Consider the following 24,639-nt stretch of genomic DNA (forward strand, 5'->3'; position numbering starts at 1 on the left):
TTTTCTGATTATTAATCGAAGTAATAATCGACAAGATTAATCGATAGTTGCAGCCCTAATAATATATATATATATATATACATATATATACAGTGTATATAAGCCCCCCCAGTTGACACTGTAAACAAAAGTCACAATTTCTCCGTAATTGTTGGTCCAAAGCTAGGATTTTGGCAAAATGAGGGCATAATACTGTGTATTTACATTAATTGCTGGTCGTTATGACATAAGTGCACACAAATGCTTTATTTGAAAAACGATTTCAAACAAATTTTACCTTTTCTGCCAGAAACTGTCGATGGTCAAGGCTTTGTCAGAAGGCTTGTTGTCCTGCCACAACGTTCACCTCTTTCCGGGCACTAAATGAAGCAAGCTTGAACTTGCAATGGACGCCGCCAGTCAGTCCTGGAACTCTCCGGACACCATCAGATCTTTCATATTAAATAGTTTTATTTATATTGCAAATCAATGTACACAGGGATGATATAGGCCAGAAGATCAACTATAAAAGCTTTGAGACAACAAATGAAACAAAAAGTCATGGGTATTAACAACATTGGACCGTAACTTTCCAGCATGTAAGTCTTACTCAGCATTTTGTCAGAAAACACATTCTATTCAACACCTGGCAAAACACACGCACACCAAATGATTGCCTACCAGTGTCATGTATTTACTGCATGTCTGTTGTTCTTTGTTTTGTTGAGTTTCAGTAAAGTACATTTTAAGTGTTTTTTTCCATGCTTGCACATAACTCTAGGCTTAAAATGCATCCTTCAATTGAATCGACTATCAGAATATTTGAATTTAAATAGTTGTCAAGTGTCAATCATATCTGAAGATTCCCAATCAACTGTGCCGCAGCATTTTAGTGTGCTGCAGAAATTAACCAGCTCCACTTACTTGGTCGGAAAGGATTATTTACACAAATAATAATAATCTTTGTTCTTCTATACCAGTGATTAAACACAAAAAAGTAAGTAAATTACCTTTTTCCAAACTGTGCTAAAATGGACAACATGGCGTCTCCTCGCCAAGGACAGTACCTACAGTCACGACGTGTCTTGAGTCGCATTCTTGAAGGTAAAAATGTTAATTTCACTCCAAAAAGTTGCTGACAAATGTTGGAGAGAATGCTAAGAATGAAAAGAAGATGAAATGACTGGCAAAATAAGAAAAAAAGCACAAATTCATTGAAGGCAAACGAGCAGAAAGCCAACAGAGTGTAGACCAATGGCGTCGCAGAGGGATGTTGGCGACGTGGTCGTGTGGGGGATGTCAGACTGAGGGCTGTTGGAGGAAATCACGCTTCGATCTACTCTGTTCGGAGAGGAAGAAGCGGCAGAGGCGGAGCTTCCAGCCTGTCGGAGGACGTAGACATCGATGTGGACGTCGCCTCAGTCTTTTCGTACTTTCCTCTTTCTCACCGCTTGTTTGTTGCTTTCCACGCCATCGCCGCCTCCTTCAGCCTGTGTAAGATTGTCAGCATTGAAAGCAGTAAAGATCATGTCGCCAAGATGGCAATTATTGAGTACGGCTGTCCGACACAACTTTTTCACTTCCGATATGATAACGTCATTGGAGCCTTGAGCATTGGTCGATATAGATAAATAGGCCTGGGACAATAACGCATTTTGCTGGATGAATATATTGCTATCATACCAACATAGGGGCGGCGTGGCGAAGTTGGTTGAGTGGCCGGGCCAGCAATCGGAGTGTTGCTGGTTACTGGGGTTCAATCCCCACCTTCTACCATCCTAGTCACGTCCGTTGTGTCCTTGGGCAAGACACTTCACCCTTGCTCCTGATGGCTGCTGTTTAGCGCCTTGCATGGCAGCTCCCGCCATCAGTGTGTGAATGTGTGTGTGAATGGGTGAATGTGGAAATACTGTCAAAGCGCTTTGAGTACCTTGAAGGTAGAAAAGCGCTATACAAGTATAACCCATTTATTATTTATTTATTTATCATTTATTGCCAATAAACAATATTATTGTCAGCATTATTTTGCGAATTTTCAGATATACAAATCTTAATTTAGGATGTCATATCAAGTACAACTAACAAGCTGCACGGACAGATAATTTCACTAGTTTTTAGTATTTTTTTCCTACACTCTTGTCATTTTATTTAACATTTGAGACCAAACTAAGCACTAACGAAATCAAAATATAATGTTGTGGTCTGTCTTCAAATATTCAAATCCTTCGAATCGAATCTTTGACTATCAACTTCGCAGTCAATTCATCGGATATTAAATCGACTGCGTTCATCATATCTTGTGTATATCAGCAAAAAACACTCGCATGCTTTCAATTTCGGCTGCACCAGAGAGCAATCGCTGCTTTGTGGTGTGATATCACGTGTCGAAATTAACTGGCTGTATTTTGGACTCCCACATCTCTTACTCTATAAATTAAATTTGTCTGCACACAATAATATTTTCCGAATATTGTTGGGAGGATGTTTGGGGGACGTGACCGAGGCTTGTTGGGACAAAGGATTCACCGCCTCGCCCCTGAGGTGTCGCGCTTCTTTTGCAAAGATAATGACCCTTCTGCTGGTTCACATATGAAAACTTTATGAATTCTATTTCATTTCAAGTTTGGTGTCTCTTTGTACTGCTTGAAAGTTGAGAACCTCACAAACTGTGGTTAGCTTTTTTTTGATGGTGGAAAAAGTCGCAAGCAAGATCTTTTTTGTTCACTTAACTTAAAAACGGTATTATTTTATATCTATAGTTAAATAACTTCAGATCAATTCACTATACAAAAGACATGTGACGTTACTGACACTTAGTGATCAGTCAGTATACACTGACGGGCGAGTAGCGGGGCTCTGTTATTGTCTCGCTTTGTGGATGACTGGATTCACATCGACGTCCCTTGTGTGGGCTCTGTGCCGAGGATGTCGTTGTGGCTTGTGCAGCCGTTTGAGACTTTTGTGATTTAGGGCTATATAAATAAACATTGATTGATTGATTGATTGATTGATTGATTGATTGATTACTGGCAAGAGGATTCACTCACTTCATTTAATTCTGCAATTGAATAAACACGCTCAGATCCTGAGAGCAATGCACAGAGTGAAACATCTTTCACCCTTGTTTGAAAGCAAAGAATGAAGAAAACAAACACACTAACATGGCAATTTACTGTTAAGTCAGCATGTTTATTTTAATTTATTGTGCGATTAATTACCTTATTGATTATCGGCATAATCATACCTATACTGATCTGATACGATACGATACCAGAAATAATAAATACTTTCATTTTGTAGTGTGCAATGTTAGAAAACGCTTGATCAAGTGAAATTATTCCAACAGAGAATAATGGTTAGGTATGGATAACACTATCCTATTTATTATTAACTGTCTGAAATGGGCTTGTTTTTGGTGACACCAATTGGTCACAATAATTCATTAAGTTGATGACGACGTATTAATTTGAATGATGCGTACACGTTTGGTACTGGATACTTTCTAATGCGCTTCTGCCTTGAAGACTTTGACCACATGTAAGTAATCAATCAATCAATTTTTACTTATATAGCCCTAAGTCACGAGTGTCTCAAAGGGCTGCACAAGCCACAATGACATCCTCGGCTCAGATTCCACATCAGGGCAAATATGCAACTGTAATTATTTGATACTTGTTTATATTGAAATATGTGCTGTTTAGACTGCAATATTTCGGCCAGGGCAGATAGTAAGTCAATAATTGAACGATAACTGAAAATGAAGTCAATAAATTGCTATGTCCGTGTGTGTTTGTTTTGTTGGTCTCTTGCTTCAAACAAAGAAAGCTGTTTCCCGCTGTGCATCACTCTCAGCCCCTGAAATAGTTTATTTAACAGTACAAGTAACTGAACACATTGAGCTCTCTTTTAGTCATCCACAATCTTTGTCTCGATCGGCGGACAGCAGAACTTCTAGCTTAAAGGATGCAGGGATATCACTAGTGAGAAGTGTTGCAAAGTAACAAAAATTAAGAGGAAAAATATATAATTAAAAAGCCAATTGTCCCCGAGTGGAAATATTTCAGTTTCAAACCGGATGGGCAACATGAGCCCATCAACACGGACAAACAAGATATAATTAGACTTAGACTTATTTTTTATTGTCATTCAAATTTGAACTTTACAGCACAGATAAGAACGAAATTTCGTTACATAAACTCATGGTAGTGCAGGATAAAAAAGCAATAAGGTGCATATATAAATAAATAAATATATATAAATAATATATAAATATATATATAAACTAAATAAATATTTGTTATATATATAATATACATTATATATAAATATATAATGCTGTGATAGCAACAACAACAAAAAAAGACAACCCTAACTAGTTTTTCCAACGTGGTAAAGGAATGCATTTTAAGGTTGTCAATATTTATTCAAGTTACATTTTTCTTACAGATTTAAAGGCTTACTAAAACCCACTACTACCGACCACACAGTCTGATAGTTTATATATCAATGATGAAATCTTAACATTGCAACACATACCAATACGGCCGGGGTAGATTAGTAAAGTTCAATTTTAAATTTCCGGCGAAATATCCTGCTGAAAACGTCTCGGTATGATGACGTTTGCGCGTGACGTCACGTATTGTAGCGGACATTTTGGGACACCATTGTGGCCAGCTATTAAGTCGTCTGTTTTCATCGCAAAATTCCACAGTATTCTGGACATCTGTGTTGGTGAATCTTTTGCAATTTGTTTAATGAACAATGGAGACAGCAAAGAAGAAAGCTGTAGGTGGGAAGCGGTGTATGAGCGGCCGGCTGCAGCAACACAAACACGTAGCCGGTGTTTCATTGTTTACATTCCCGAAAGATGGCAGTCAAGCTTTACCATTGGCCTGTGGAGAACTGGGACAACAGAGACTCTTACCAGGAGGACTTTGAGTTGGATACGCGGTACCGTGAGTACGCAGCTGCAGCTTCCAAACATTTGATCGCTTGCCCGTACGTGCGTGCCGCTATGTGCATGTCACATACATAACTTTGGGGACTTTGGGGAAATATATGTGCTGTATGAACTTTGCGGAGGTGAACGGTACTTTGGGCTGTGGGATTGAGTGTGTTGTGCGGGTGTTTGAGTTGTACTGGCGGGTTATATGGACGGGAGGGGGGAGGTGTTTGTTATGCGGGATTAATTTGTGGCATATTAAATATAAGCCAGGTTGTGTTGTGGTTAATAGAGTATATATATGTCTTGTGTTTATTTACTGTTTTAGTCATTCCCAGCTGAATATCAGGTCCCACCCGCTTCTCACAGCATCTTCCCTATCTGGATCGCTTCCACTGCCCTCTAGTCCTTCACTCTCACTTTCCTCATCCACGAATCTTTCATCCTCGCTCAAATTAATGGGGAAATCGTCGCTTTCTCGGTCCGAATCGCTCTCGCTGCTGGTGGCCATGATTGTAAACAATGTGCAGATGTGAGGAGCTCCACAACCTGTGACGTCACGCTACTTCCGGTACAGGCAAGGCTTTTTTATCAGCGACCAAAAGTTGCGAACTTTATCGTCGATGTTCTCTACTAAATCCTTTCAGCAAAAATATTGCAATATCGCGAAATGATCAAGTATGACACATAGAATGGACCTGCTATCCTCGTTTAAATAAGAAAATCGCATTTCAGTAGGCCTTTAATTGTTAATTTAGGATAGCCAAGTTATTTACCTTCCAATAACAGTACAATGTTAAAAAATTCTACAGTAATAAGAAATATAAGTTAATTTCCTTTTTAATTTGTTATTTGCATTATTATTATGATTACATTAATGCTTAATTTGGTCACAAAATAATGCTGACAATATTGTTTATCGGCAATAGTTTGTTGGACAAAATATCATCCAGCAAAATTTCTCATCGGCCTGGGCCGAGCAATATTGTTAAACTAAGCACTCATATGTCTAGCTTGACTAAAAAACAAGAAAAGACCTAACTTGTGTGTTTATTAGGACATTTAGACGTTAACTGGCTGTCCAGCTTTGCAGAAGTCAAAGGAGATTTACACAGAAGCCTGATAAAAAGACCAAATTTGTGTGCTTATTAGAGGACATTTAGACGTTAACTGGCTGTCCAGCTTTGCAGAAGTCAAGGGAGATTTACATGGAAGACTAACATTAGTTTTTTGCAGATACGGGACGATATCCAATATCAATATTGGATGGGGACACACCTATATTCTTACTCCAGATATGTGGTGCTTATTGGAGGACATTTAGACGTTAACTGGCTGTCCAGCTTTGCAGAAGTCAAGGGAGATTTATATGGAAGACTAACATTAGTTTTTTTGCAGATACGGGACCGATATCCAATATCAATATTGGATGGGGACACCACTATATTCAGAATCAGAATCAGAAATACTCCTACTCCATATATGTGAAAAGAACTGCATGGGTGTGTGATGATGTTTTAAGCACAGGAGGCCAACACATTCATGTCAGTTCAACAAGCTAATTACCTCAACTTCCAATCTTCTCTCAGAAGTTTTGCTTTCCTCATCTTCGTCATCTTCCTCCTGTTCCTCACCATCAATATTTTCAGCGTCCAGCTCAGCATGGTCTCCTGTTAAATTGGTAGCATCAACGTCGTCCTCGGCTTCTTCTGCAGTTGATAAATAGAATTAGTTTGTTGATGTCATTGACAAGCAACAATTGTAGATGTGTGTTTTTTCTAGCTCACCTGCTTCACTTTCTGCAGACTCGGCATCTTTGACATCTTTGTCTGCTGCTTCAGCCTTTTCTTCATCCTCTTCCTCCTCCCCCTCTTGCTCCTCTTCTTCTACATCAGCTTGTGGCTCATCCACTTTCTTGTACACATAGTCGTCAGCTTTCTGTGGCATGAAAAGAACATTTGGTTTGAATAGTGACGATGTGCAGAGACAGAAAAAAACATTAGGGTTCACCTTTGGCCAGCAGAAGAGCACAACAAGTCCTAGAGGCAGACCCACTGTCAAGATGTAGACCACCCATAGCCATGGCCGCTCCTCAGCTGCCATCATCAGCTGAGCAAACATCCCTGGCTGATGGGAAGACAAAGTCAATGACATGAGTGTTTATTGGGCCTTCCAGGAAATAAATTGTATAAATGCATGCACTGTGTGTTTTTAAATTTTTTTTAATTAAATATATTGTTATTGTTAATACATCGCATATTATAAAAAACAAACACTATGATGGTCTAATGGGACACAATTAAATAAATACAAGTCATGCTTCATTAATTATAATTAGAATTAAATGCATAAATGATATCTGTAAGTGCTTGTCAGCATTCACACAATTAGTTATTAAATGTGAATGGTTGACCTCATTAATTTATGTAAAAAAAAACATTTAATTATTTAATCATTTAATGAATCTTTATTAGTGATTTCATTATTAAATTATTTTATAAACCTGTATAAAATAAACTAAGTTGTGAAATAATCAAATCATGAAATAATTCATTCAATTGTGTATTGCATATATTAAATAAATAAATGACACATTTATCAGCACATTTGTATATTTAATTCCAATTATAATGACACTATTACAATATATACAGTACAGGCCAAACGTTTGGACGCACCTTCTCATGCAATGCGTTTTCTTTATTTTCATGACTATTTACATTGTAGATTGTCACTGAAGGCATCAAAACTATGAATGAACACATGTGGAGTTATGTACTTAACAAAAAAAGGTGAAATAACTGAAAACACGTTTTATATTGTAGTTTCTTCAAAATAGCCACCCTTTGCTCTGATTACTGTTTTGCACACTCTTGGCATTCTCTCGATGAGCTTCAAGAGGTGAAACCTGAAAGGTTTTTCACTTCACAGGTGTCATAATTTTGAGGCCTTCAGTGACAATCTACAATGTAAATAGTCATGAAAATGAAAAATACGCATTGAAATGAGGTGTCCAAACTTAACACATATATGTATATTACAGATGCGCGGATAGGCAATTATTTCATCCGCAACTGCATCACAAAAGTCGTCATCCACCCGCCATCCACCCGAACTAACATTTTATTAAAACCACAACTGCCCGCCACCCACCACCCACCCGTTGTTATATATCTAATATAGACGATGCAAGGCATTAATATCTCTTGCGTGGCATTAATATCTCTTGGCCACGCATTAGAGGCTAAGAGATATTAATGCGTGATAATATTATTTATCATTATTATAATATTATTGTCATTTCCATTAAGAAAGTGTTGACTATTATTATTTTTTACCCCTGGTCTTTAGTATTCCCTTTTTTAGTTTGTCGCGTAACACGTTTGCAGCCTGCGATGCCATCTATTTATTTTTTTCTTCTTCTGCTGTTGTGTTGTGGTGTGCTGTGTCACGCCAAATTTCTTCCCCCTACAAAAACCGCTTATTCCCTTCGGGGTCCCTGGAGCCTGTCTCAGCTACAATCGGGCGGAAGGTGGGGTACACCCTGGACAAGTCGCCACCTCATCACAGTTATTGGGATCCCACATACACAAAAACAAGTACAAGCAAGTAAGAAGAGTTGGTTTTGCATAATAAGACCCCTTACTGTCTACCATACCAGGCATCCAGAAAGTATTTACAGTGCTTCACTTTTTCCACAATCCAAAATGTAATCAATTATTTTTTGTTCCCAAAATTCAACAGACAATACCCCATAATGACAATGTGAAAAGGTTTGATTTCATCTTTCCGTCTATACTGGCTAGTCTCCAAGTTCCTGCCGCTGAAAAACATCCCCACAGCATGATGCTGCCGCCACCATGCTTCACTGTAGGGATAGTATTAGCTTGGTGATGATTGTTTTTCTTTAAGCATGATGCCTGTCATTCACACCAAAGAGTTTAATCTTTTTTTCATCAGACCAGAAAATTGTTTCTCATCGTCAGAGTCTTTTAGGTGCATTTTAGCACCCTTTTTTAATTAAATGGTTTCCGTCTGGCTACTATCATACAGGCCTGATCATACCAGAGATGGTTGTCCTTCTGGAAAATTGTCCTTTCTCCACAAAGGAATGCTGTAGCTCTGACAGAGTGACCATCAGGTTTTTGGTCATCCCCAACTAGACTACGATGATTGCAGCAAAGTAAAGAGACAACCAGGATGAAAACCAAAGCTTCCCATTGAAAATTAGAGGTGCTCCAAAGAGGAATGGGCGAAATTGCCTAAAGATAAGTGTGCCAAGCTTGTGGTATCGTATTCAAAAATACTTGAGGCTGTAATTGCTGCCTAAGGTGCATCAACAAAGCATTGAGCAGGCTCAATGCTGTGAATATTTAAAATATATATATATATATATATATATATATATATATATATATATATAAATTAGAAAAAAAAATTGAAAAAAAACTTAACATTGCCATTATGGCAATACTACTATTGTTTGTAGAATTTTGAGGACAAAATTATTTTATTCCATTTTGGAATAAGGCTGTAACTCAGTGGTTCTTAACCTGGGTTTGATCGAACCCTAGGGGTTCGGCGGAGCCTGCACCGCGGAGGTCAAGACACCCAACTCATCGTGTAAATAAAAACTTCTCCCTATCTGCGTACTATGGATACCCACAAACAATGTTACCTCTAATTTTCCATCTGATGTGCAGATGTGTAATTTGTTGTGAGTTCATGTGTTGGTTTTGTTCTTTGAACAAGGGGGTGTTCATGCACTGTTCATTTTGTGCACCAGTAAAAAAAACATAACTTTGTCTTGAATTACAATTTTTTATTTATTTATTTTTTCACTAAAGGGTTCGGTGAATGCGCATATGAATTTGGTGGGGTTCGGTACCTCCAATAAGGTTAAGAACCACTGCTGTAACTTAACAAAATGTGGAAACATGTTAGCGCTGTGAATACTTTCTGAATGCACTGTGGCTCATGGTTATATAGCTGCTAGTAGAAATAGATGACACATTTAGTCATGAGGTTAAAACGTGATTCTGAAGTGAAAAATTTTGTGGCCCAGCTTCACTCTGACTACTTCCAGTAGCCCTCAGGTAAACTGAGTTTGAGACTCCTGCCCTAATACAATACAGTAGTATCTCAATTTTCATGGGCCCTGGTGATAGCATAATTCAGTTTTATGCAATTTGTTTTTTTACTGAAAATATGTTTTCTATCACTGTCTCGGTTAAAGTACGATTTTTTTGTACAATAAAACAGCTATCCTATCCCTCACCACTCAATGCCAATAAGAGTCTTCAATACACTTATGTTAATTGTTATAATGTAATGTTGTACATTGTATTCACCATTTTAGTTTTCTGCATGTAAAACTAATTAATCTCTATAAAAAGTGTTTTGTGTTTACCTTTTTGGGTGGTTGGAATGGATTCATTAGATTTACATTATGTCCTAGAAGACAAACCTGTTTCCATTTTCATAATGATTAGGTTTTTAGCAGACCCTTTGGAATTGATTATTAACACAAACTGAGGCAGCACTGTGCTAATCAACACTGACCTCGTTAGCGCTGGCCACAAGTTTCTTCAGGCCCCAGCTGTCAGAGGCCCAGCGGTCGGACACTTCCTTGTGAGAGGTGATGATAAAGTTGTCGAAATAAATATCTGAAGTCATAGACCATAATTCCAAGCCCACGGCTTTAAAAGGGGTCATCCTGAATGGCTGAAGGTCCTCAAAATATTCTGGGTTGTTGATTTTACGAGGCTTCCAAACCCCCTGTGGAGAAAGAAAAGCATGGAATATAAAAGTCAGGCCCGAAAGGCAACATTAACTTGAATATCTACAACGTAATACAGTGGAAAACGTTCTGTCGACATCATGGGACTGGCTGATTTAACGTGAACATGATCTTTTGTTGACATAACCGAAACTAGAAATTTTTTGCACATTTGTAACTTTGTCCAGAGAATTAAGAAAAATGGTTGACATAGATTGTGTTTTCATGTTTTATACTTCTATTATTTGTATGTCTTGACTAAAATTACTTTTGTACATGGGCAAATCGGGATGTGTACCAAAACTCAGTGCCATCCAACATAAACAGTGGTAACAGTGGCAAAAATAAGTGGATATCGGTGCATCAAGTCTTAGGTCAAGGTTAACTCACTCTTTCTATGCCACATCAATGTGGAATGCGCTCCCAACAGGTATAAAAGAAAGGGCATCTCTATCCTCCTTCAAAACCGCACTAAAAGTTCACCTCCAGGCAGCTACAACCCTAAACTAACACCCTCCCCGGATTGCTAATAATCAAATGTAAACAATCAAATGCAGTCTCTCTCTCTCTCTCTCTCTCTCTCTCTCTCTCTCTCATATTGTACGGAATATGTACTTCACTGTGCAACCTACTAATAAAAGTCTCAATCAATCAAAAACCCTGGAAAGTTTGTTTGTACTTCAATTCAAGAGATGCTGATTCAGCCACCCGCAAAAAGTGCTTCAAAAGGATATTGTAGAAGTAACGCCATATTTTTCGCAATTAAATAGCAAACACTGTTGTAATGCGAGTCTAACATCGACAATTGTGTATCAATGCTCAATTTCCGCTCCAGTTGTGCGGAAAGTAATGTAGCGTACCAACAGTGGCACTGATGCTCTTTTTAAACTTTATAGCTGACCTAAACACGCTAATAGCGTATTTTAAACTCAGACACATTTCTCAGTTGCGCTCCAAGAGAAAACTTCCAACAATCATGCTCATGGTTAGGTTCATTCATCAACAGTACAATACAGTAGACGTGTTGCTGACGTAAGGTAGACGTGTTGTCGACATACGGTAGACGTGTTGTCGACGTGCGCTAGATGTGTAGCCGACGTGCCCCGGACGTGTTGCCGACATACGGTAGTCGATATACAGTTGACGTGTTGCCGACGCACGTTAGACGTGTTGCCGACGTGCGCTATATGTTTAGCCGACGTGCGCTGGACGTGTTGCTGACATGACGATGTGTAGTCAACATGCGGTAGACGTGTCGCAATACTGTAGACCTGTAGTCGACATACGGTAGACGTGTTGTCGGTGTACGGTCAACATATAACCATACTGAAGACGTGTGGCCAACATAGGGTAAACGTGAAGTCGATGTGTAGTCAACATGCAGTAAGTGTCGCAATACTGTAGACCTGTAGCCGACATATTGTAGACGTGTTGCCGACATACAGTAAACGTGTACAAATGTCACCATACTGTAGACCTGTTGTCGACAGATGTGTCGTAGACAGATGTAATATCTACAGAAAAAATAAAATCAGGTCGAAGGTTTTGGATACCTGATAGTTGAGGTTGTCCACCAGTGGGGCTTTCCACTTGCCCTTGTATCGAGGGTTATTGATCATAGGTCGCTTCCATGGCCCACAGCCTGGCGTAGCCTCACAGGCGGGGTTGGGTATCTGTGGAGCCTCCCATTCCCCATCCATCTCCACATCCCTGCACATACAGGAGAGTTTTCAGGCTTAACTGTTCATCTGTATAAATATTAGACTAGATTTCTCGGGGCATTCAGTTGATTGCAACTGGACTGTTTGGTTAGTCTGAGAAGACGTTTCGCCCTAGATTAGTCAGACCAGACCAATCAGTCTATGAGCATGAACTGATGAAGTCTACTTGGATGAGAGGCGTTTGAAACGCTTCTCAGACAAACCAAACAGTCCAGTTGCAATCGATTGAATGCTCTGAGAATACAATGACCTGGATGAAGGAGAACATCCATTGACATATTAGACAGGTTGTGTTGGAAATGTGCCCATGATTTATTTACCAGTCTTCTGGTTTCTCAGCATTTGGATCAGAGATAAATTCAAGTTCTTCTTCCAGCCAGCCATCTGGCTGCAATGCATCTGGGTCTTCAATCTTGGCAGGCGCATCCTCATCCCTAAAATCAAAGTTTTGCATGACAGATCTATATTTAAAGATAAGTTGTTTGAAAAACTCGTCCTGTCTACAAGTGTGGCAGTTGCAATCACCAGTCATCTGGTTTGGCAGCCTCAGGATCAGGGATCTTGGCCCTCTCATCCCAGTCTTGCGGCTTGGTATCATTTGGATCATCAATCTCTTTGGGTGGGTTGACTGGAGGGACCACATCTTGAAGCAGGGTGCCACTGCTCACGCTGGATTGGTCAACGAACATTTCATAGCTGTTGTCTGGTTTGAGGACTGGCCACAGTGGAAACAAGTATAATTGACACATGTGTTTGCAGATTAGCTATACAGACCTTTAGTAGGATTCATCAAATACTAAATGTGGTATCAGAACAATACTGTACAACTGTGATGGGATCAACATGTTTCTGTATCTATTTTCACAAATGTATTACTTTGTGTTCTTCACACGGTTGTTGATACCGCAGTGTTTCCCATACATTTTATTTGTGGTCGATTGCCACAAATACATTTGGAAATGTAGCTTGTTACAACTCCGCACAATAGGTGGCGGCATGCATCGGAACTCTAGCGTTCTCTTCTCAAAACTGCAAAAATGCAACCGCCTTTGTGATTATTATTTTGATTAAATTTAGATCCCCACATAAATTTGGCACTACATGTTCGCCCTCACTCATAAACACATAACTCTGTGCATGAATGTAGCTTGTCTTTCCAAATTCGTACAGTAAATGGCAATGAAATCTGCTTCATAACACACCTCATACCCACCTGATCTGCCGGTGAATAAGACATAGCAGGTATCAGTGTCACCAACTTGGTGACTTCATTAATTATTGAGTATTCAGGCCACTCTGAATTCTCAAAAAAATAAACACCCCAAATCTTAACTTTTTGTCTTATTGGAGACAAGAAAACACATATTGCTCTTCTCAACAAGCAGTGTGTGCTGTTGTGTGCCCCTCCCAAGCACTCACAGGTGGCTTCGTCTTGACGTAAAAAAAAACAAAAGCAGCAACGGAAAAAAGTTAATTTTATATTTCTAAGTCTTGTCAAACAATTAAAATTTTTAATCATATTATTTAAAGCAGTGGTCCCCAACCACCGGTCTGTGGATCGATTGGTACCGGGCCGCACAAGAAATTTAAAAAAATAAATAAAAAATAATTATTATTTTTTATTTTTTAAAATTAAAACATAAAAAACACAAGATACACTTACAATTAGTGCACCAGCCAAAAAAACCTCCCTCCCCCATTTTACACTCATTCGCACAAAAGGGTTGTTTCTTTCTGTTATTAATATTTCTGGTTCCTACATTATATATCAATATAGATCAATACAGTCTGCAGGGATACAATCCGTAAGCACACATGATTGTATTTTTTTATGACAAAAAAACAAAAAAAAACAAAAAAATAATAGCCCCCCACATCTAATAAAAAGTAGTCTTTTTTATAAAAACATTAAGGTTTTGGTATTGTAATATTTTAAAATGTAAAGGAACTTCCTTAAGAGTGTATGTAATACTTATGCCAGAGACAGTTTTTGTACTCTAAACTCCCAACGAGAGGACCAACATGCTTTTTGGTGTCTTCCATATTGACGCTACTTGAACAAAATGCCAAAATGGGGACAGCGTGGCTCGGCTGGTAGAGCGGCCGTGCCAGCAACTTGAGGGTTCTAGGTTCGATCCCAGCTTCCACCAGCTGAGTCATATCCGTTGTGTCCTCCTTGGGCAAGACACTTCACCCTTGCTCCTGATGGCATCGTGGTTAGGGCCTTGAATGGCAGCTCCCGTCATTAGTGTGTGAATGTGTGTACGAATGGGTGAATGTGGAAATAGTGTTAAAGTGCTTTGACTACCTTCAAGGTAGAAAAGCGCTAGGCAAGCTTAATCCATTTGAAAGCGCTATGGGATTTTGAGTCATTCTGCGCTGAAGATGATCTAATTATGTAAATAAATAACAGATTAATAAGTGATAGATTAATCCATATTTAAGCATTAGTTTTGACTTGGTCTCAAAATAATACCTAACTTTGCAGCATCCCCTACCCGTTTTTTGTTGTATTTTCAAAAGCGCAATGTATTTTTTACATACAATGGTACCACATTTGCAAAATATTTGACTATGGTCAAACCTAAAGTGTAGAGGTGAGTCTTCTTGTCTGTGTAGAACTTCTTGAGGTCCACATCAGGTCGCTTGGCATGCTTTTCCTCCAAATCTTTATTTAAGGGATTCTGATGATTGAATATAAAGTGCAGCTTGTAGTCCTCCCCACACTTGTCAGGTCCAAACATGATGGTGTAGGGTGTACGATCATGGAATTGTTCCTACAAGGCCATAAGGAAAAATCTGTATTGGTAAAATGTAGGATTACCGGTAATCACCATGTCAATATTAGCCAGGATGTACAACAATTCTTGTCTGATGCATGCAACATTTCACACCATACATATGAAACCTGACAACTAAGTAAATATACATACCAGATTGACATCCCCAGTGTCTGACAGCAGTTTAACATAGGCACCGCCACAGTCAATCCCATCCTGGAAATTAACTTCATATCTGTAAGACACAAATGTATCACTTCCACTTAGGGAGGTAACGATATTGTAAATATTGCGGTATTTCGGTTTCAAAATGCTAGCAATAATGCCGTGGTAAGTGATGGTATCAAACAAGAACTTTTAAGTAGTATTTTTCTGGCGCTATTAAATGGGCTGGTCTGAGAAGTAAACTACATTTCTCATGATTGCTTGCGCAGTGCCAACTAGCAGAGCGAAGAACTTCCTGCAAAGTTTACATTTGAGAAAATGACATTTTGGTTTTACGGTTAACACAAAAACCATAGAGAAAACCTGATGTTGGAAACTCTCGTCAGTCTGATGAATGAGCAGACAGTTATTTCCTGTTTGCATAAATCATCATGTGGGAGCACAGACATGCAAATAACACGGCACACTGCAACTTCTACAAACCCCGTTCCCATATGAGTTGGGAAATTGTGTTAGATGTAAATATAAACGGAATACAATGATTTGCAAATCCTTTTTCAACCCATATTCAATTGAATGCACTACAAAGACAAGATATTTGATTTTCAAACTTTATTTTTTTTTGCAAATAATAATTAACTTAGAATTTCAGGGCTGCAACACGTGCCAAAGTGGTTGGGAGAGGGCATGTTCACCACTGTGTTACATGGCCTTTCCTTTTAACAACACTCAGTAAACGTTTGGGAACTGAGGAGACACATTTTTTAAGCTTCTCAGGTGGAATTCTTTCCCATTCTTGCTTGATGTACAGCTTACGTTGTTCAACAGTCCGGGGGTCTCCGTTGTGGTATTTTAGGCTTCATAATGCGCCACACATTTTCAATTTGAGACAGGTCTGGACTACAGGCAGGCCAGTCTAGTACCCGCACTCTTTTACAATGAAGCCACGTTGATGTAACACGTGGCTTGGCATTGTCTTGCTGAAATAAGCAGGGGCGTCCATGGTAACGTTGCTTGGATGGCAACATATGTTGCTCCAAAACCTGTATGTACCTTTCAGCATTAATGGCGCCTTCACAGATGTGTAAGTTACCCATGTCTTGGGCACTAATACACCACCATACCATCACAGATGCTGGCTTTTCAACTTTGCGCCTATAACAATCCGGATGGTTCTTTTCCTCTTTGGTCCGGAGGACACGACGTCCACAGTTTCCAAAAACAATTTGAAATGTGGACTCGTCAGACCACAGAACACTTTTCCACTTTGTATCAGTCCATCTTAGATGAGCTCAGGCCCAGCGAAGCCGACGGCGTTTCTGGGTGTTGTTGATAAACGGTTTTCGCCTTGCATAGGAGAGTTTTAACTTGCACTTACAGATGTAGCGACCAACTGCAGTTACTGACAGTGGGTTTCTGAAGTGTTCCTGAGCCTATATGGTGATATCCTTTACACACTGTTGTCGCTTGTTGATGCAGTACAGCCTGAGGGATCAAAGGTCACGGGCTTAGCTGCTTACGTGCAGTGATTTCTCCAGATTCTCTGAACCCTTTGATGATATTACGGACCGTAGATGGTGAAATCCCTAAATTCCTTGCAATAGCTGGTTGAGAAAGGTTTTAAACTGTTCAACAATTTGCTCACACATTTGTTGACAAAGTGGTGACCCTCGCCCCATCCTTGTTTGTGAATGACTGAGCATTTCATGGAATCTACTTTTATACCCAATCATGGCACCCACCTGTTCCCAATTTGCCTGTTCACCTGTGGGATGTTCCAAATAAGTGTTTGATGAGCATTCCTCAACTTTATCAGTATTTATTGCCACCTTTCCCAACTTCTTTGTCACATGTTGCTGGCATCAAATTCTAAAGTTAATGATTATTTGCAAAAAAAAAATGTTTATCAGTTTGAACATCAAATATGTTGTCTTTGTAGCATATTCAATTGAAGATGGGTTGAAAATGATTTGCAAATCATTGTATTCCGTTTATATTTACATCTAACACAATTTCCCAACTCATATGGAAACGGGGATTGTACGACGAGAATTGCAAGTGATAAGCCACTTGATGAACCGTCACCTGGAAAATATCTTTGATGTGAACCAAGAAGCCAGTGAGGTCAAACATCAATTTGTGAGGTATTTCCATTAGTAAAAGTAAACTTGTCACTTAACCGCCTAATAATCAGCATTCTTTTAACTAATATAAAAATGTTTCTGAGGAAGTAAAAAGTTGAAAGATAGTAAACTGAAGATTGTTTTAAACTTGTTAAACGGGATGTTTACATTGTAACTTTAAAGACACTTAAATAAAGTTACTTAAAACACTTTGTGCTCCTGCAGTATTTTTTGCACTTAAAAATACTTGTTTGTAGAAATAAATGTGATTTACACATTTGAGCATTATGGTTGTGTTCAATTACAGTAAGTGTGTTTATCCTTAACTTTCCTGCCACTTTATTTTACACACAGACATTTTTAGCAAGCCTTTAATTGTTTTCACAATACCACAATGTTACTGTACCGTGATGTGATAATGTTACATCTCCATTTCTCATGAATTTGGCTGTGTGGAGATACACGTTTACTTATATGAAAACCGAAGAAATTATCATTCGTGTCAACATGCGTGCAGGTGTGTACTCACTGTACAACGAGAGGTTCATTTGCAAAGATGAAGGGCATGTCTAGCATGGCAGAAATGGCGTGATGCTTGGCCCGGGACTTAAGCACGAGGCCTTGGTCTCCTGGAACCTTGTTCACCTTCAGCTGCTCCACTGCCCATTTACCTACATGAAGCGCACAGATAAAATCTACAGGTCATCTTCAACGCACAATGGCTCCAACACATCTTTATTTGTAGAAGAAACAAACAAACCATCATATTTGGCGATGTCATCGTCTGCATCTCCCTTCACTGTTTTTGACAGCTGCCATCTAAGGAGAGAATTAACACACACTTTACCCCTTTGTTTTAATTAATTACACTGTAAACTTTCCCAATGTTTCTTCTTTTTCCCAGCTCTGGTTTTAGAAGTTTTTCCTTGACCAGATGTGGGTTCAGATCAGGGGATGTTGTTGTGGTTTGTGCAGCCCTTTGAGGCACTTGTGATTGAGGGCAATATAAATTGTGATTGATTGGATTTTATAATTACTTATTTCTTGTAAAATTATTTAATGTTAATGTCTTCAAAAGCGTCCAATTGGAACCGAAAGTTTCTGATTTTGAGAAAGAAACTTTGTGGTCTGAATAGTCTGTAAATATATTGTTAAGTTGACAATACTGATCCATCCCTGCTACATCCTCTTATTAGGGTAGGCATATTGAGCTAAATTTCCATACCAAGGTGGGTATTGGTACTAGCATGATGGGGGCTACACTTTTGTTGATTGAGTCCATCAAATTTCTAGATTTTCCTCAGAACTTTTTCAACCGCAGCGCGCATGTCTCGCTCCCTTTACACCTCTTCCCCCTTTCTGCTCTGACTTTTTTTCCCCAAAAAATATCTACATGTTATGGAAGTTGTATTTATTGTTCTGTTGCCATTTTTGTTTAATTGTTGTACTTTTTATTTTGCACTAGGAACTACATTCTGTAACAATTATAAGTAAGGAATGTGGAATTATTTTACACTATTGTTTTATTTGGGATTTGTTAGTAAAAACACTTTTATATGCATAAAATTGTAATTTCTGCCAAAGGTACATTAACATAGTATTGAGCAAAGTATGTGCATACTAATGTACATGTGATTTTTTTTAATTGTTTTTTTATTTGTAATAAATTAGCAAAAAGCTCAAAGAAAATTTTTTCCACAAAACCATTTTGGATTTAGGCTGTAAAATAAAAAAAGTGGAAAATGTGTGGCGCTGTGAATACTTTCCGAATGCACTAAAATAAATAAGTTGCGCGGGGGCTAGAGCCTCCCAATTGTCACAATTACATGTTAAACTTTGTATTAACGTATTGGCTTTCTTGACTGTCAATAGGAAAGACTTAGTTTATCCCACAATGGGGAAATTATGTGGTTGCAGTTCAGATACAAAAAGGACACATAAGATAAGGTAGAAACACATGAACGAGGGAAACATTACAAAACATCAAAGGGCATAAAAAACATCAAAGGGCACAGAGCGAATACAACCAGCTGCTACTTCAGCGGTGCCATTTCTACCTTGCACCATTATCTAATTATCCTCCATGTGGCTCTGATTTTTTATATAATGTAGCCATCATTATACATGTAATATATAATTTTATTGATTTACAATATAACACACACATCATTGAAGATGTAATGCACCAATGTTGATGCACAGATAGTAGAAAGGCAGCTTAATGTGTGTCAAAACACACCCAGAAATAGCGTCATTCATCCATAACTTTTAGAGCGATGTTGCTCTATAAAAAAAAGCATTGTCTACTCTATGCTAAAAACAAGAAACAATTCAAACTAGTACAAACCATAAACACACTTCTGATACATCTTTAATTTCTTTATGAATATTTTACACTAAATGTTAAATATAATTCATCCTCCTTGACACTATTTAAAGTCGCTAACATCATTGGCCAATTTTCCTGAGAGAGTAAGACCTCTTTTTAACTGTGCTACAAACCATCTTGTGCCGAATGGCGGTACAGTTATTGCTCTCAGTCAAGCACAAGAAAACGGCGAGACACAGTAACAGAGATGAAATAATAGATTAACACAATTTAAAAAAACATAACACGCTAAAAAAATCACTGTAATTAATTGATCAGTATTAAAACGATCATTTGTTGAAGAAATGGCTAATTCTGATTAAGTCGTCCTAGGGTAGCAAAACAAAAATGTGATCCTCTGTTTTGCATTCAAGTCACAAACGTACCTGCCAAGTGAGCCATCGTCGAAGGTCTCTGCAAAGTAAACGTCTCCAGTGGGCACAGGTGTCTTGTACGTTACCTGTGAAGCAAAAAAAAGTATTTAACAGCAAATTTCCTTCCTTGAGTGTAGTAAATTGAACTCTCTCCCAAGTATTGTACTGTACTCACTTGAAATACTTTGTCATTAGCTGGACTTTTCTGTTCTACTTCATCAAAATCAGTTGCTTTATCCTCTTCCTCCTCCTCATCATCAGTGATTAAAGCCTCCATGTCCTCCTCGTCTAAGCCAATTTTTTCACTGACATCTGATTGTTCACCGTTGGCCTGCTCATGGGCTGTTACTACTGCCACAGCCAGGAAATAGAGGAGCAGCATCCGCCACATTGAGCGCCTGATATGCATCTTCAAAGAAAGTGTTTATTTTTATAGAGCTGTGCGGGCATAAACAATTTAAATAGCAAAGGTGCAGAAAATGATGGCGGTATGGGAGAATGGTCACACAAAAAAAGCGGTGTGACATCACATGAACAAATAAAGCGACCTTTGTTCTCTTATATCACACATTTCCTTGAAAATGAGTGAACTTTATCATGATGTATCCATTAGGGTGAGCATACTTCTAATAAAATGAAATGACTTTTAAGGACATTGCATAGACAATGTGTTTCTCGAAATCAATAGCAAACAATTCAATGTCTTAAAATTGCATTTGAACAAGTTTAAATAATTAAAAAGCATTTGCAAGTGTTTAACAGAGGTCAAAGCAATTATAGTTTCTTCATTTCTTCCATCAATCAATCAGTTTATTTATGTAGCCCTTAATCACAAGTGTCTCAAAGGGTTGCACAAGCCACAACGACATCCTCGGCTCAGATCCTACATCAGGGCAAGAAAAAAACTCAACCCAATGGGAACAATGCCAACACTTGGAAGGGACAGCAGATGTGGGGACCCACCCTCTGGGTGACCGGTGCAATGGATGCCGAGTGGATACAGTTAATAATCTGAGTTCAACATTTATCGACCTATTATTTCTTGAGAAAGAAAAAGGCTACGGATGTATATCATTATTAGATTTTGAGTTCACAAAGTTTTCACGCTTGCTGGAACACTCCAATTTAGTGGAAGCACCCCTGGACATCAGGAATTGAACCTGCACTGTCTGCACGAAAGGTAGTGTGTACTAACATATGACAAAGGCCGAAATGGAGTTCGGTCAGTGACAACTTGTCAATCATAAACACAATGCGACACAAGATCTGCAGGAAACAACACAGATGCTCAGTCAACCTGAGAAGCAACACACACTTTGTAAATGAGTCAGAGCATTTGGACAACTGGAGGCGCCAAGAGCAGCCCATTAACATTTTTAAATCCTAAAAACTAAATTAACATTTGGAAAACAGTTAGTGTGAATGCTTGACTTTGAGCATTTCCCTTAAAGAGTATTTTATGTGATGTTTGTAAGAAGTCGCACAGTTAGTGTGAATGCTGGACTTTAAGCGTTTCCCTTAAAGAGTATTTTATGTGATGTTTGAAAGAAGTCGCGTTCCCAGACGTACGGGAATTTTCCCATGATTATTTCACTCTCTGTATGATGTACGACCAATAATTCCAAAATCCTCATAATGTACGATAATTACCAAACGCACTCGTGAGCCTTTTAACAGCCATGTGGAGACGCTGTTCTGCGAATGGCAGCTTATTTTCAATAAAGTAAAACTGCATTATGATACTATACACGGTGTGTGGAAATGTTTATAACTATTTTACTGTAGCAGATGCGGGCCCGGGGAACGTAAAACCATAAACGTACGGCAATTGTCCACAAAATACAATATTTTTTAAGCTTCTGGTAAGATGAATTTGTCATCTTTTAACTGGCAACACTAGTTAGGAAGTCTTCAACAAAAACAGTGCAACGGATGTGCATCAGTGCACAGCAAAGATGATTAGCCCTGTAATAAGCTGGGTGCACATGTCTTAACGCCGATGGGTTAGCCATTGTAGGGCAAAGAATGGTCATGAGACAGCTCCTTGGAGCCAACATGGCTGACAACGTCAAGAAAATGAATGGACTCGAGCCACAGCACCTGCCCCCGTTAGCGAATACTAGCATGGGGAATTCGCTCCTCAAACGATTAACACATAATGTATATTAGTATCTATAAATAGAAGATTTGCTTAAAAACAAAATAGTATTGGTACTGGCGGAACAATTATTGTTGTTCAAACGAAGCAACACGTCATGTGAAGCGGCAGCAAAGGCTTTTAAACAAGATGGATGAACAGAAGGGTTAGCTTGCTACATTAGCATGTCGAAGCAGAGATGGAGAATGAATGAGCGCGCACAAACCTTGCGTTGAGTTGGCGCAGAGGAAAATCTTCCGATGCCAAACTGCTTCTTCGCAAAGGTAACGAGAGACGAGCTCGCTTTATTATTTAACACGTTTGGTTTAAAGAGGCAGCGGAGAGTGTTTACTTCGTAACACCACGACAGTCTGCTGGCCTAAGATGACAGTTCGGTCCGAATATGACGTTCATAAGAGTTCCAGCAGGACAGCGGCGCTTTAAAGCTGCGCATGCGCACAAGCGTCGATGCTCAGTGGTGGGGATGTACTGCACGTTTTGGTGTCGTTCCGATACCACGTCAAAAAAGTACCGTTATTGCCGATACCATTACTTTTTAATGTTTCATAATTACAACCGACTTGTCCAGGATGTACACCGCCTTCCGCCCGAATGCAGCTGAGATAGGCTCCAGCACCCCCGCGACCCCGAACGGGACAAGCGGGAGGAAATGGATGGATGGCTGGCATAATTACAACCATTACCTAAAAAATAGCAAAAACTACTATTGACGCCCATTCAAATAATTTGACTTTTTGACCCCAAAGCCTTCCTGCGTTCAACAATGTATTCATTGCAATATAGCAATATGTAAATATGATATTACCAACAATGTAAAAAATGGACAACACAACAAAAAAACGCAGATATTGGTTAAAATAAACATTGAAGAGAATTAAAAAATGTTGATACCACAGGGGTTAGTGCATGTACCTCACAATACGAAGGTCCTGAGTAGTCCTGGGTTCAATCCCGGGCTCGGGATATTTCTGTGTGGAGTTTGCATGTTCTCCCCGTGACTGCGTGGGTTCTCTTCGGGTACTCCGGCTTCCTCCCACCGCCAAAAAACATGCACCTGGGGATAGGTTGATTGGCAAGACTAAATTGACCCTAGTGTGTGAATGTGAGTGTGAATGTTGTCTGTCTATCTGTGATGAGGTGGCGACTTGTCCAGGGTGTACGCCGCCTTCTGCCCGAATGCAGCTGAGATAGGTTCCAGCACCCCCCGCGACCCCGAAACAAACAAGCGGTAGAAAATGGATGGATGGATACCATGCCAATCTTTGTGTATCGTTTTAGCCGCACTTTTATTATTATTATTTTTATTCTGCAAATTTTTTCAACTTTTTATTCGACCCCTTTTACCGTATTGCATTTGCACTATCTTGTTTAGCACATTCATTGTTTATGTTCTTTGTTTGTTTTTTGTTTTGCTTAGTTTTTTTTTTTTTGCTCCATGTTTTTTTTAACCTGTAAAGCACTTTGGTTCAATCTAAAAGTTGTTGAAAACGTGCTATATAAATAAAGTTGACTTGACTTGAATTGACTAGCCGTTGTGTGGATCAACCGCCCCACCCCCCAATTGTCAGAACAAATGGTGCCTTTATGTGTCACCGAAATTTCAGGTTTTATGATCAACACACTTCCGAGCCTTACTCATTCATTTGAGTGTTATACACAGTGTTGGGTTAGTTACTGAAAACCAGTAACTAGTTACAGTTACTAGTTACTTAATTTCAAAAGTAACTCAGTTACTAACTCAGTTACTTACACCAAAAAGTAATGCGTTACTGTGAAAAGTAACTATTTAGTTACTTCTTTTTCTTTTTTTTTAAGGCCCCCATTAATGCCCTTTTAGCCTTCATTTCAGTACTGTTTTGCACTGGAGAATAATACAATCTGTTGATCAACTTGACATGCATTTGCATCACTGAACTCTGCTAAGCAATGTGGTCTACATACAACACACAAAGACAAAGATATGTTTCAGAGGAACAATTTATTTTGGGCCAGAACAAATTGACAAAACTATTTTAAATAGCTGCAACATAACATATATAAGTAACAAACCGCCTAATTAGGGATGATATTTGATAAGAAATTATCGAGTTTGAGCCTATTATCGAATCCTCTTATCGAACCGATTCCTTATCGATTCTCTTATCGAGTCCAGATAGGTTGTTGTATATGGAAAAAAACACACAATATTTGGTTTAACAAAAGCTCACTTTTATTATATAAGAAAAAAATAAAATCTAATAAATAAATAAA

At 38.8% G+C, this 24,639-nt stretch overlaps 1 protein-coding gene across 2 annotated transcripts; it reads right to left on the minus strand.

The window, feature by feature from the left end:
* Positions 1-324: 324 nt before the first annotated feature.
* Positions 325-23,444, minus strand: clgn (calmegin). Of its 2 annotated transcripts, none has more exons than XM_062026739.1 (15): positions 23,302-23,444; positions 20,407-20,640; positions 20,244-20,317; positions 18,250-18,308; positions 18,019-18,160; positions 15,355-15,436; positions 15,006-15,198; positions 12,947-13,136; positions 12,742-12,855; positions 12,254-12,410; positions 10,484-10,699; positions 6,932-7,048; positions 6,709-6,859; positions 6,488-6,630; positions 325-1,469 (listed from the first exon to the last, which is right to left on the minus strand). In XM_062026739.1, the coding sequence occupies exons 2-15, from the start codon at positions 20,638-20,640 to the stop codon at positions 1,398-1,400; spliced, it is 1,944 nt and encodes a 647-aa protein (XP_061882723.1). In that variant the 5' UTR covers positions 23,302-23,444; the 3' UTR covers positions 325-1,397. The 2 variants fall into 2 exon arrangements, with proteins under 2 accessions (XP_061882723.1, XP_061882724.1); XM_062026740.1 differs by lacking the exon at positions 23,302-23,444 and adding an exon at positions 22,595-22,743.
* Between the last annotated feature and the right edge of the window lie 1,195 nt (positions 23,445-24,639).

Source organism: Entelurus aequoreus, linkage group LG18, assembly GCF_033978785.1.
Source record: "Entelurus aequoreus isolate RoL-2023_Sb linkage group LG18, RoL_Eaeq_v1.1, whole genome shotgun sequence".
Lineage (NCBI taxonomy): Eukaryota > Metazoa > Chordata > Actinopteri > Syngnathiformes > Syngnathidae > Entelurus > Entelurus aequoreus.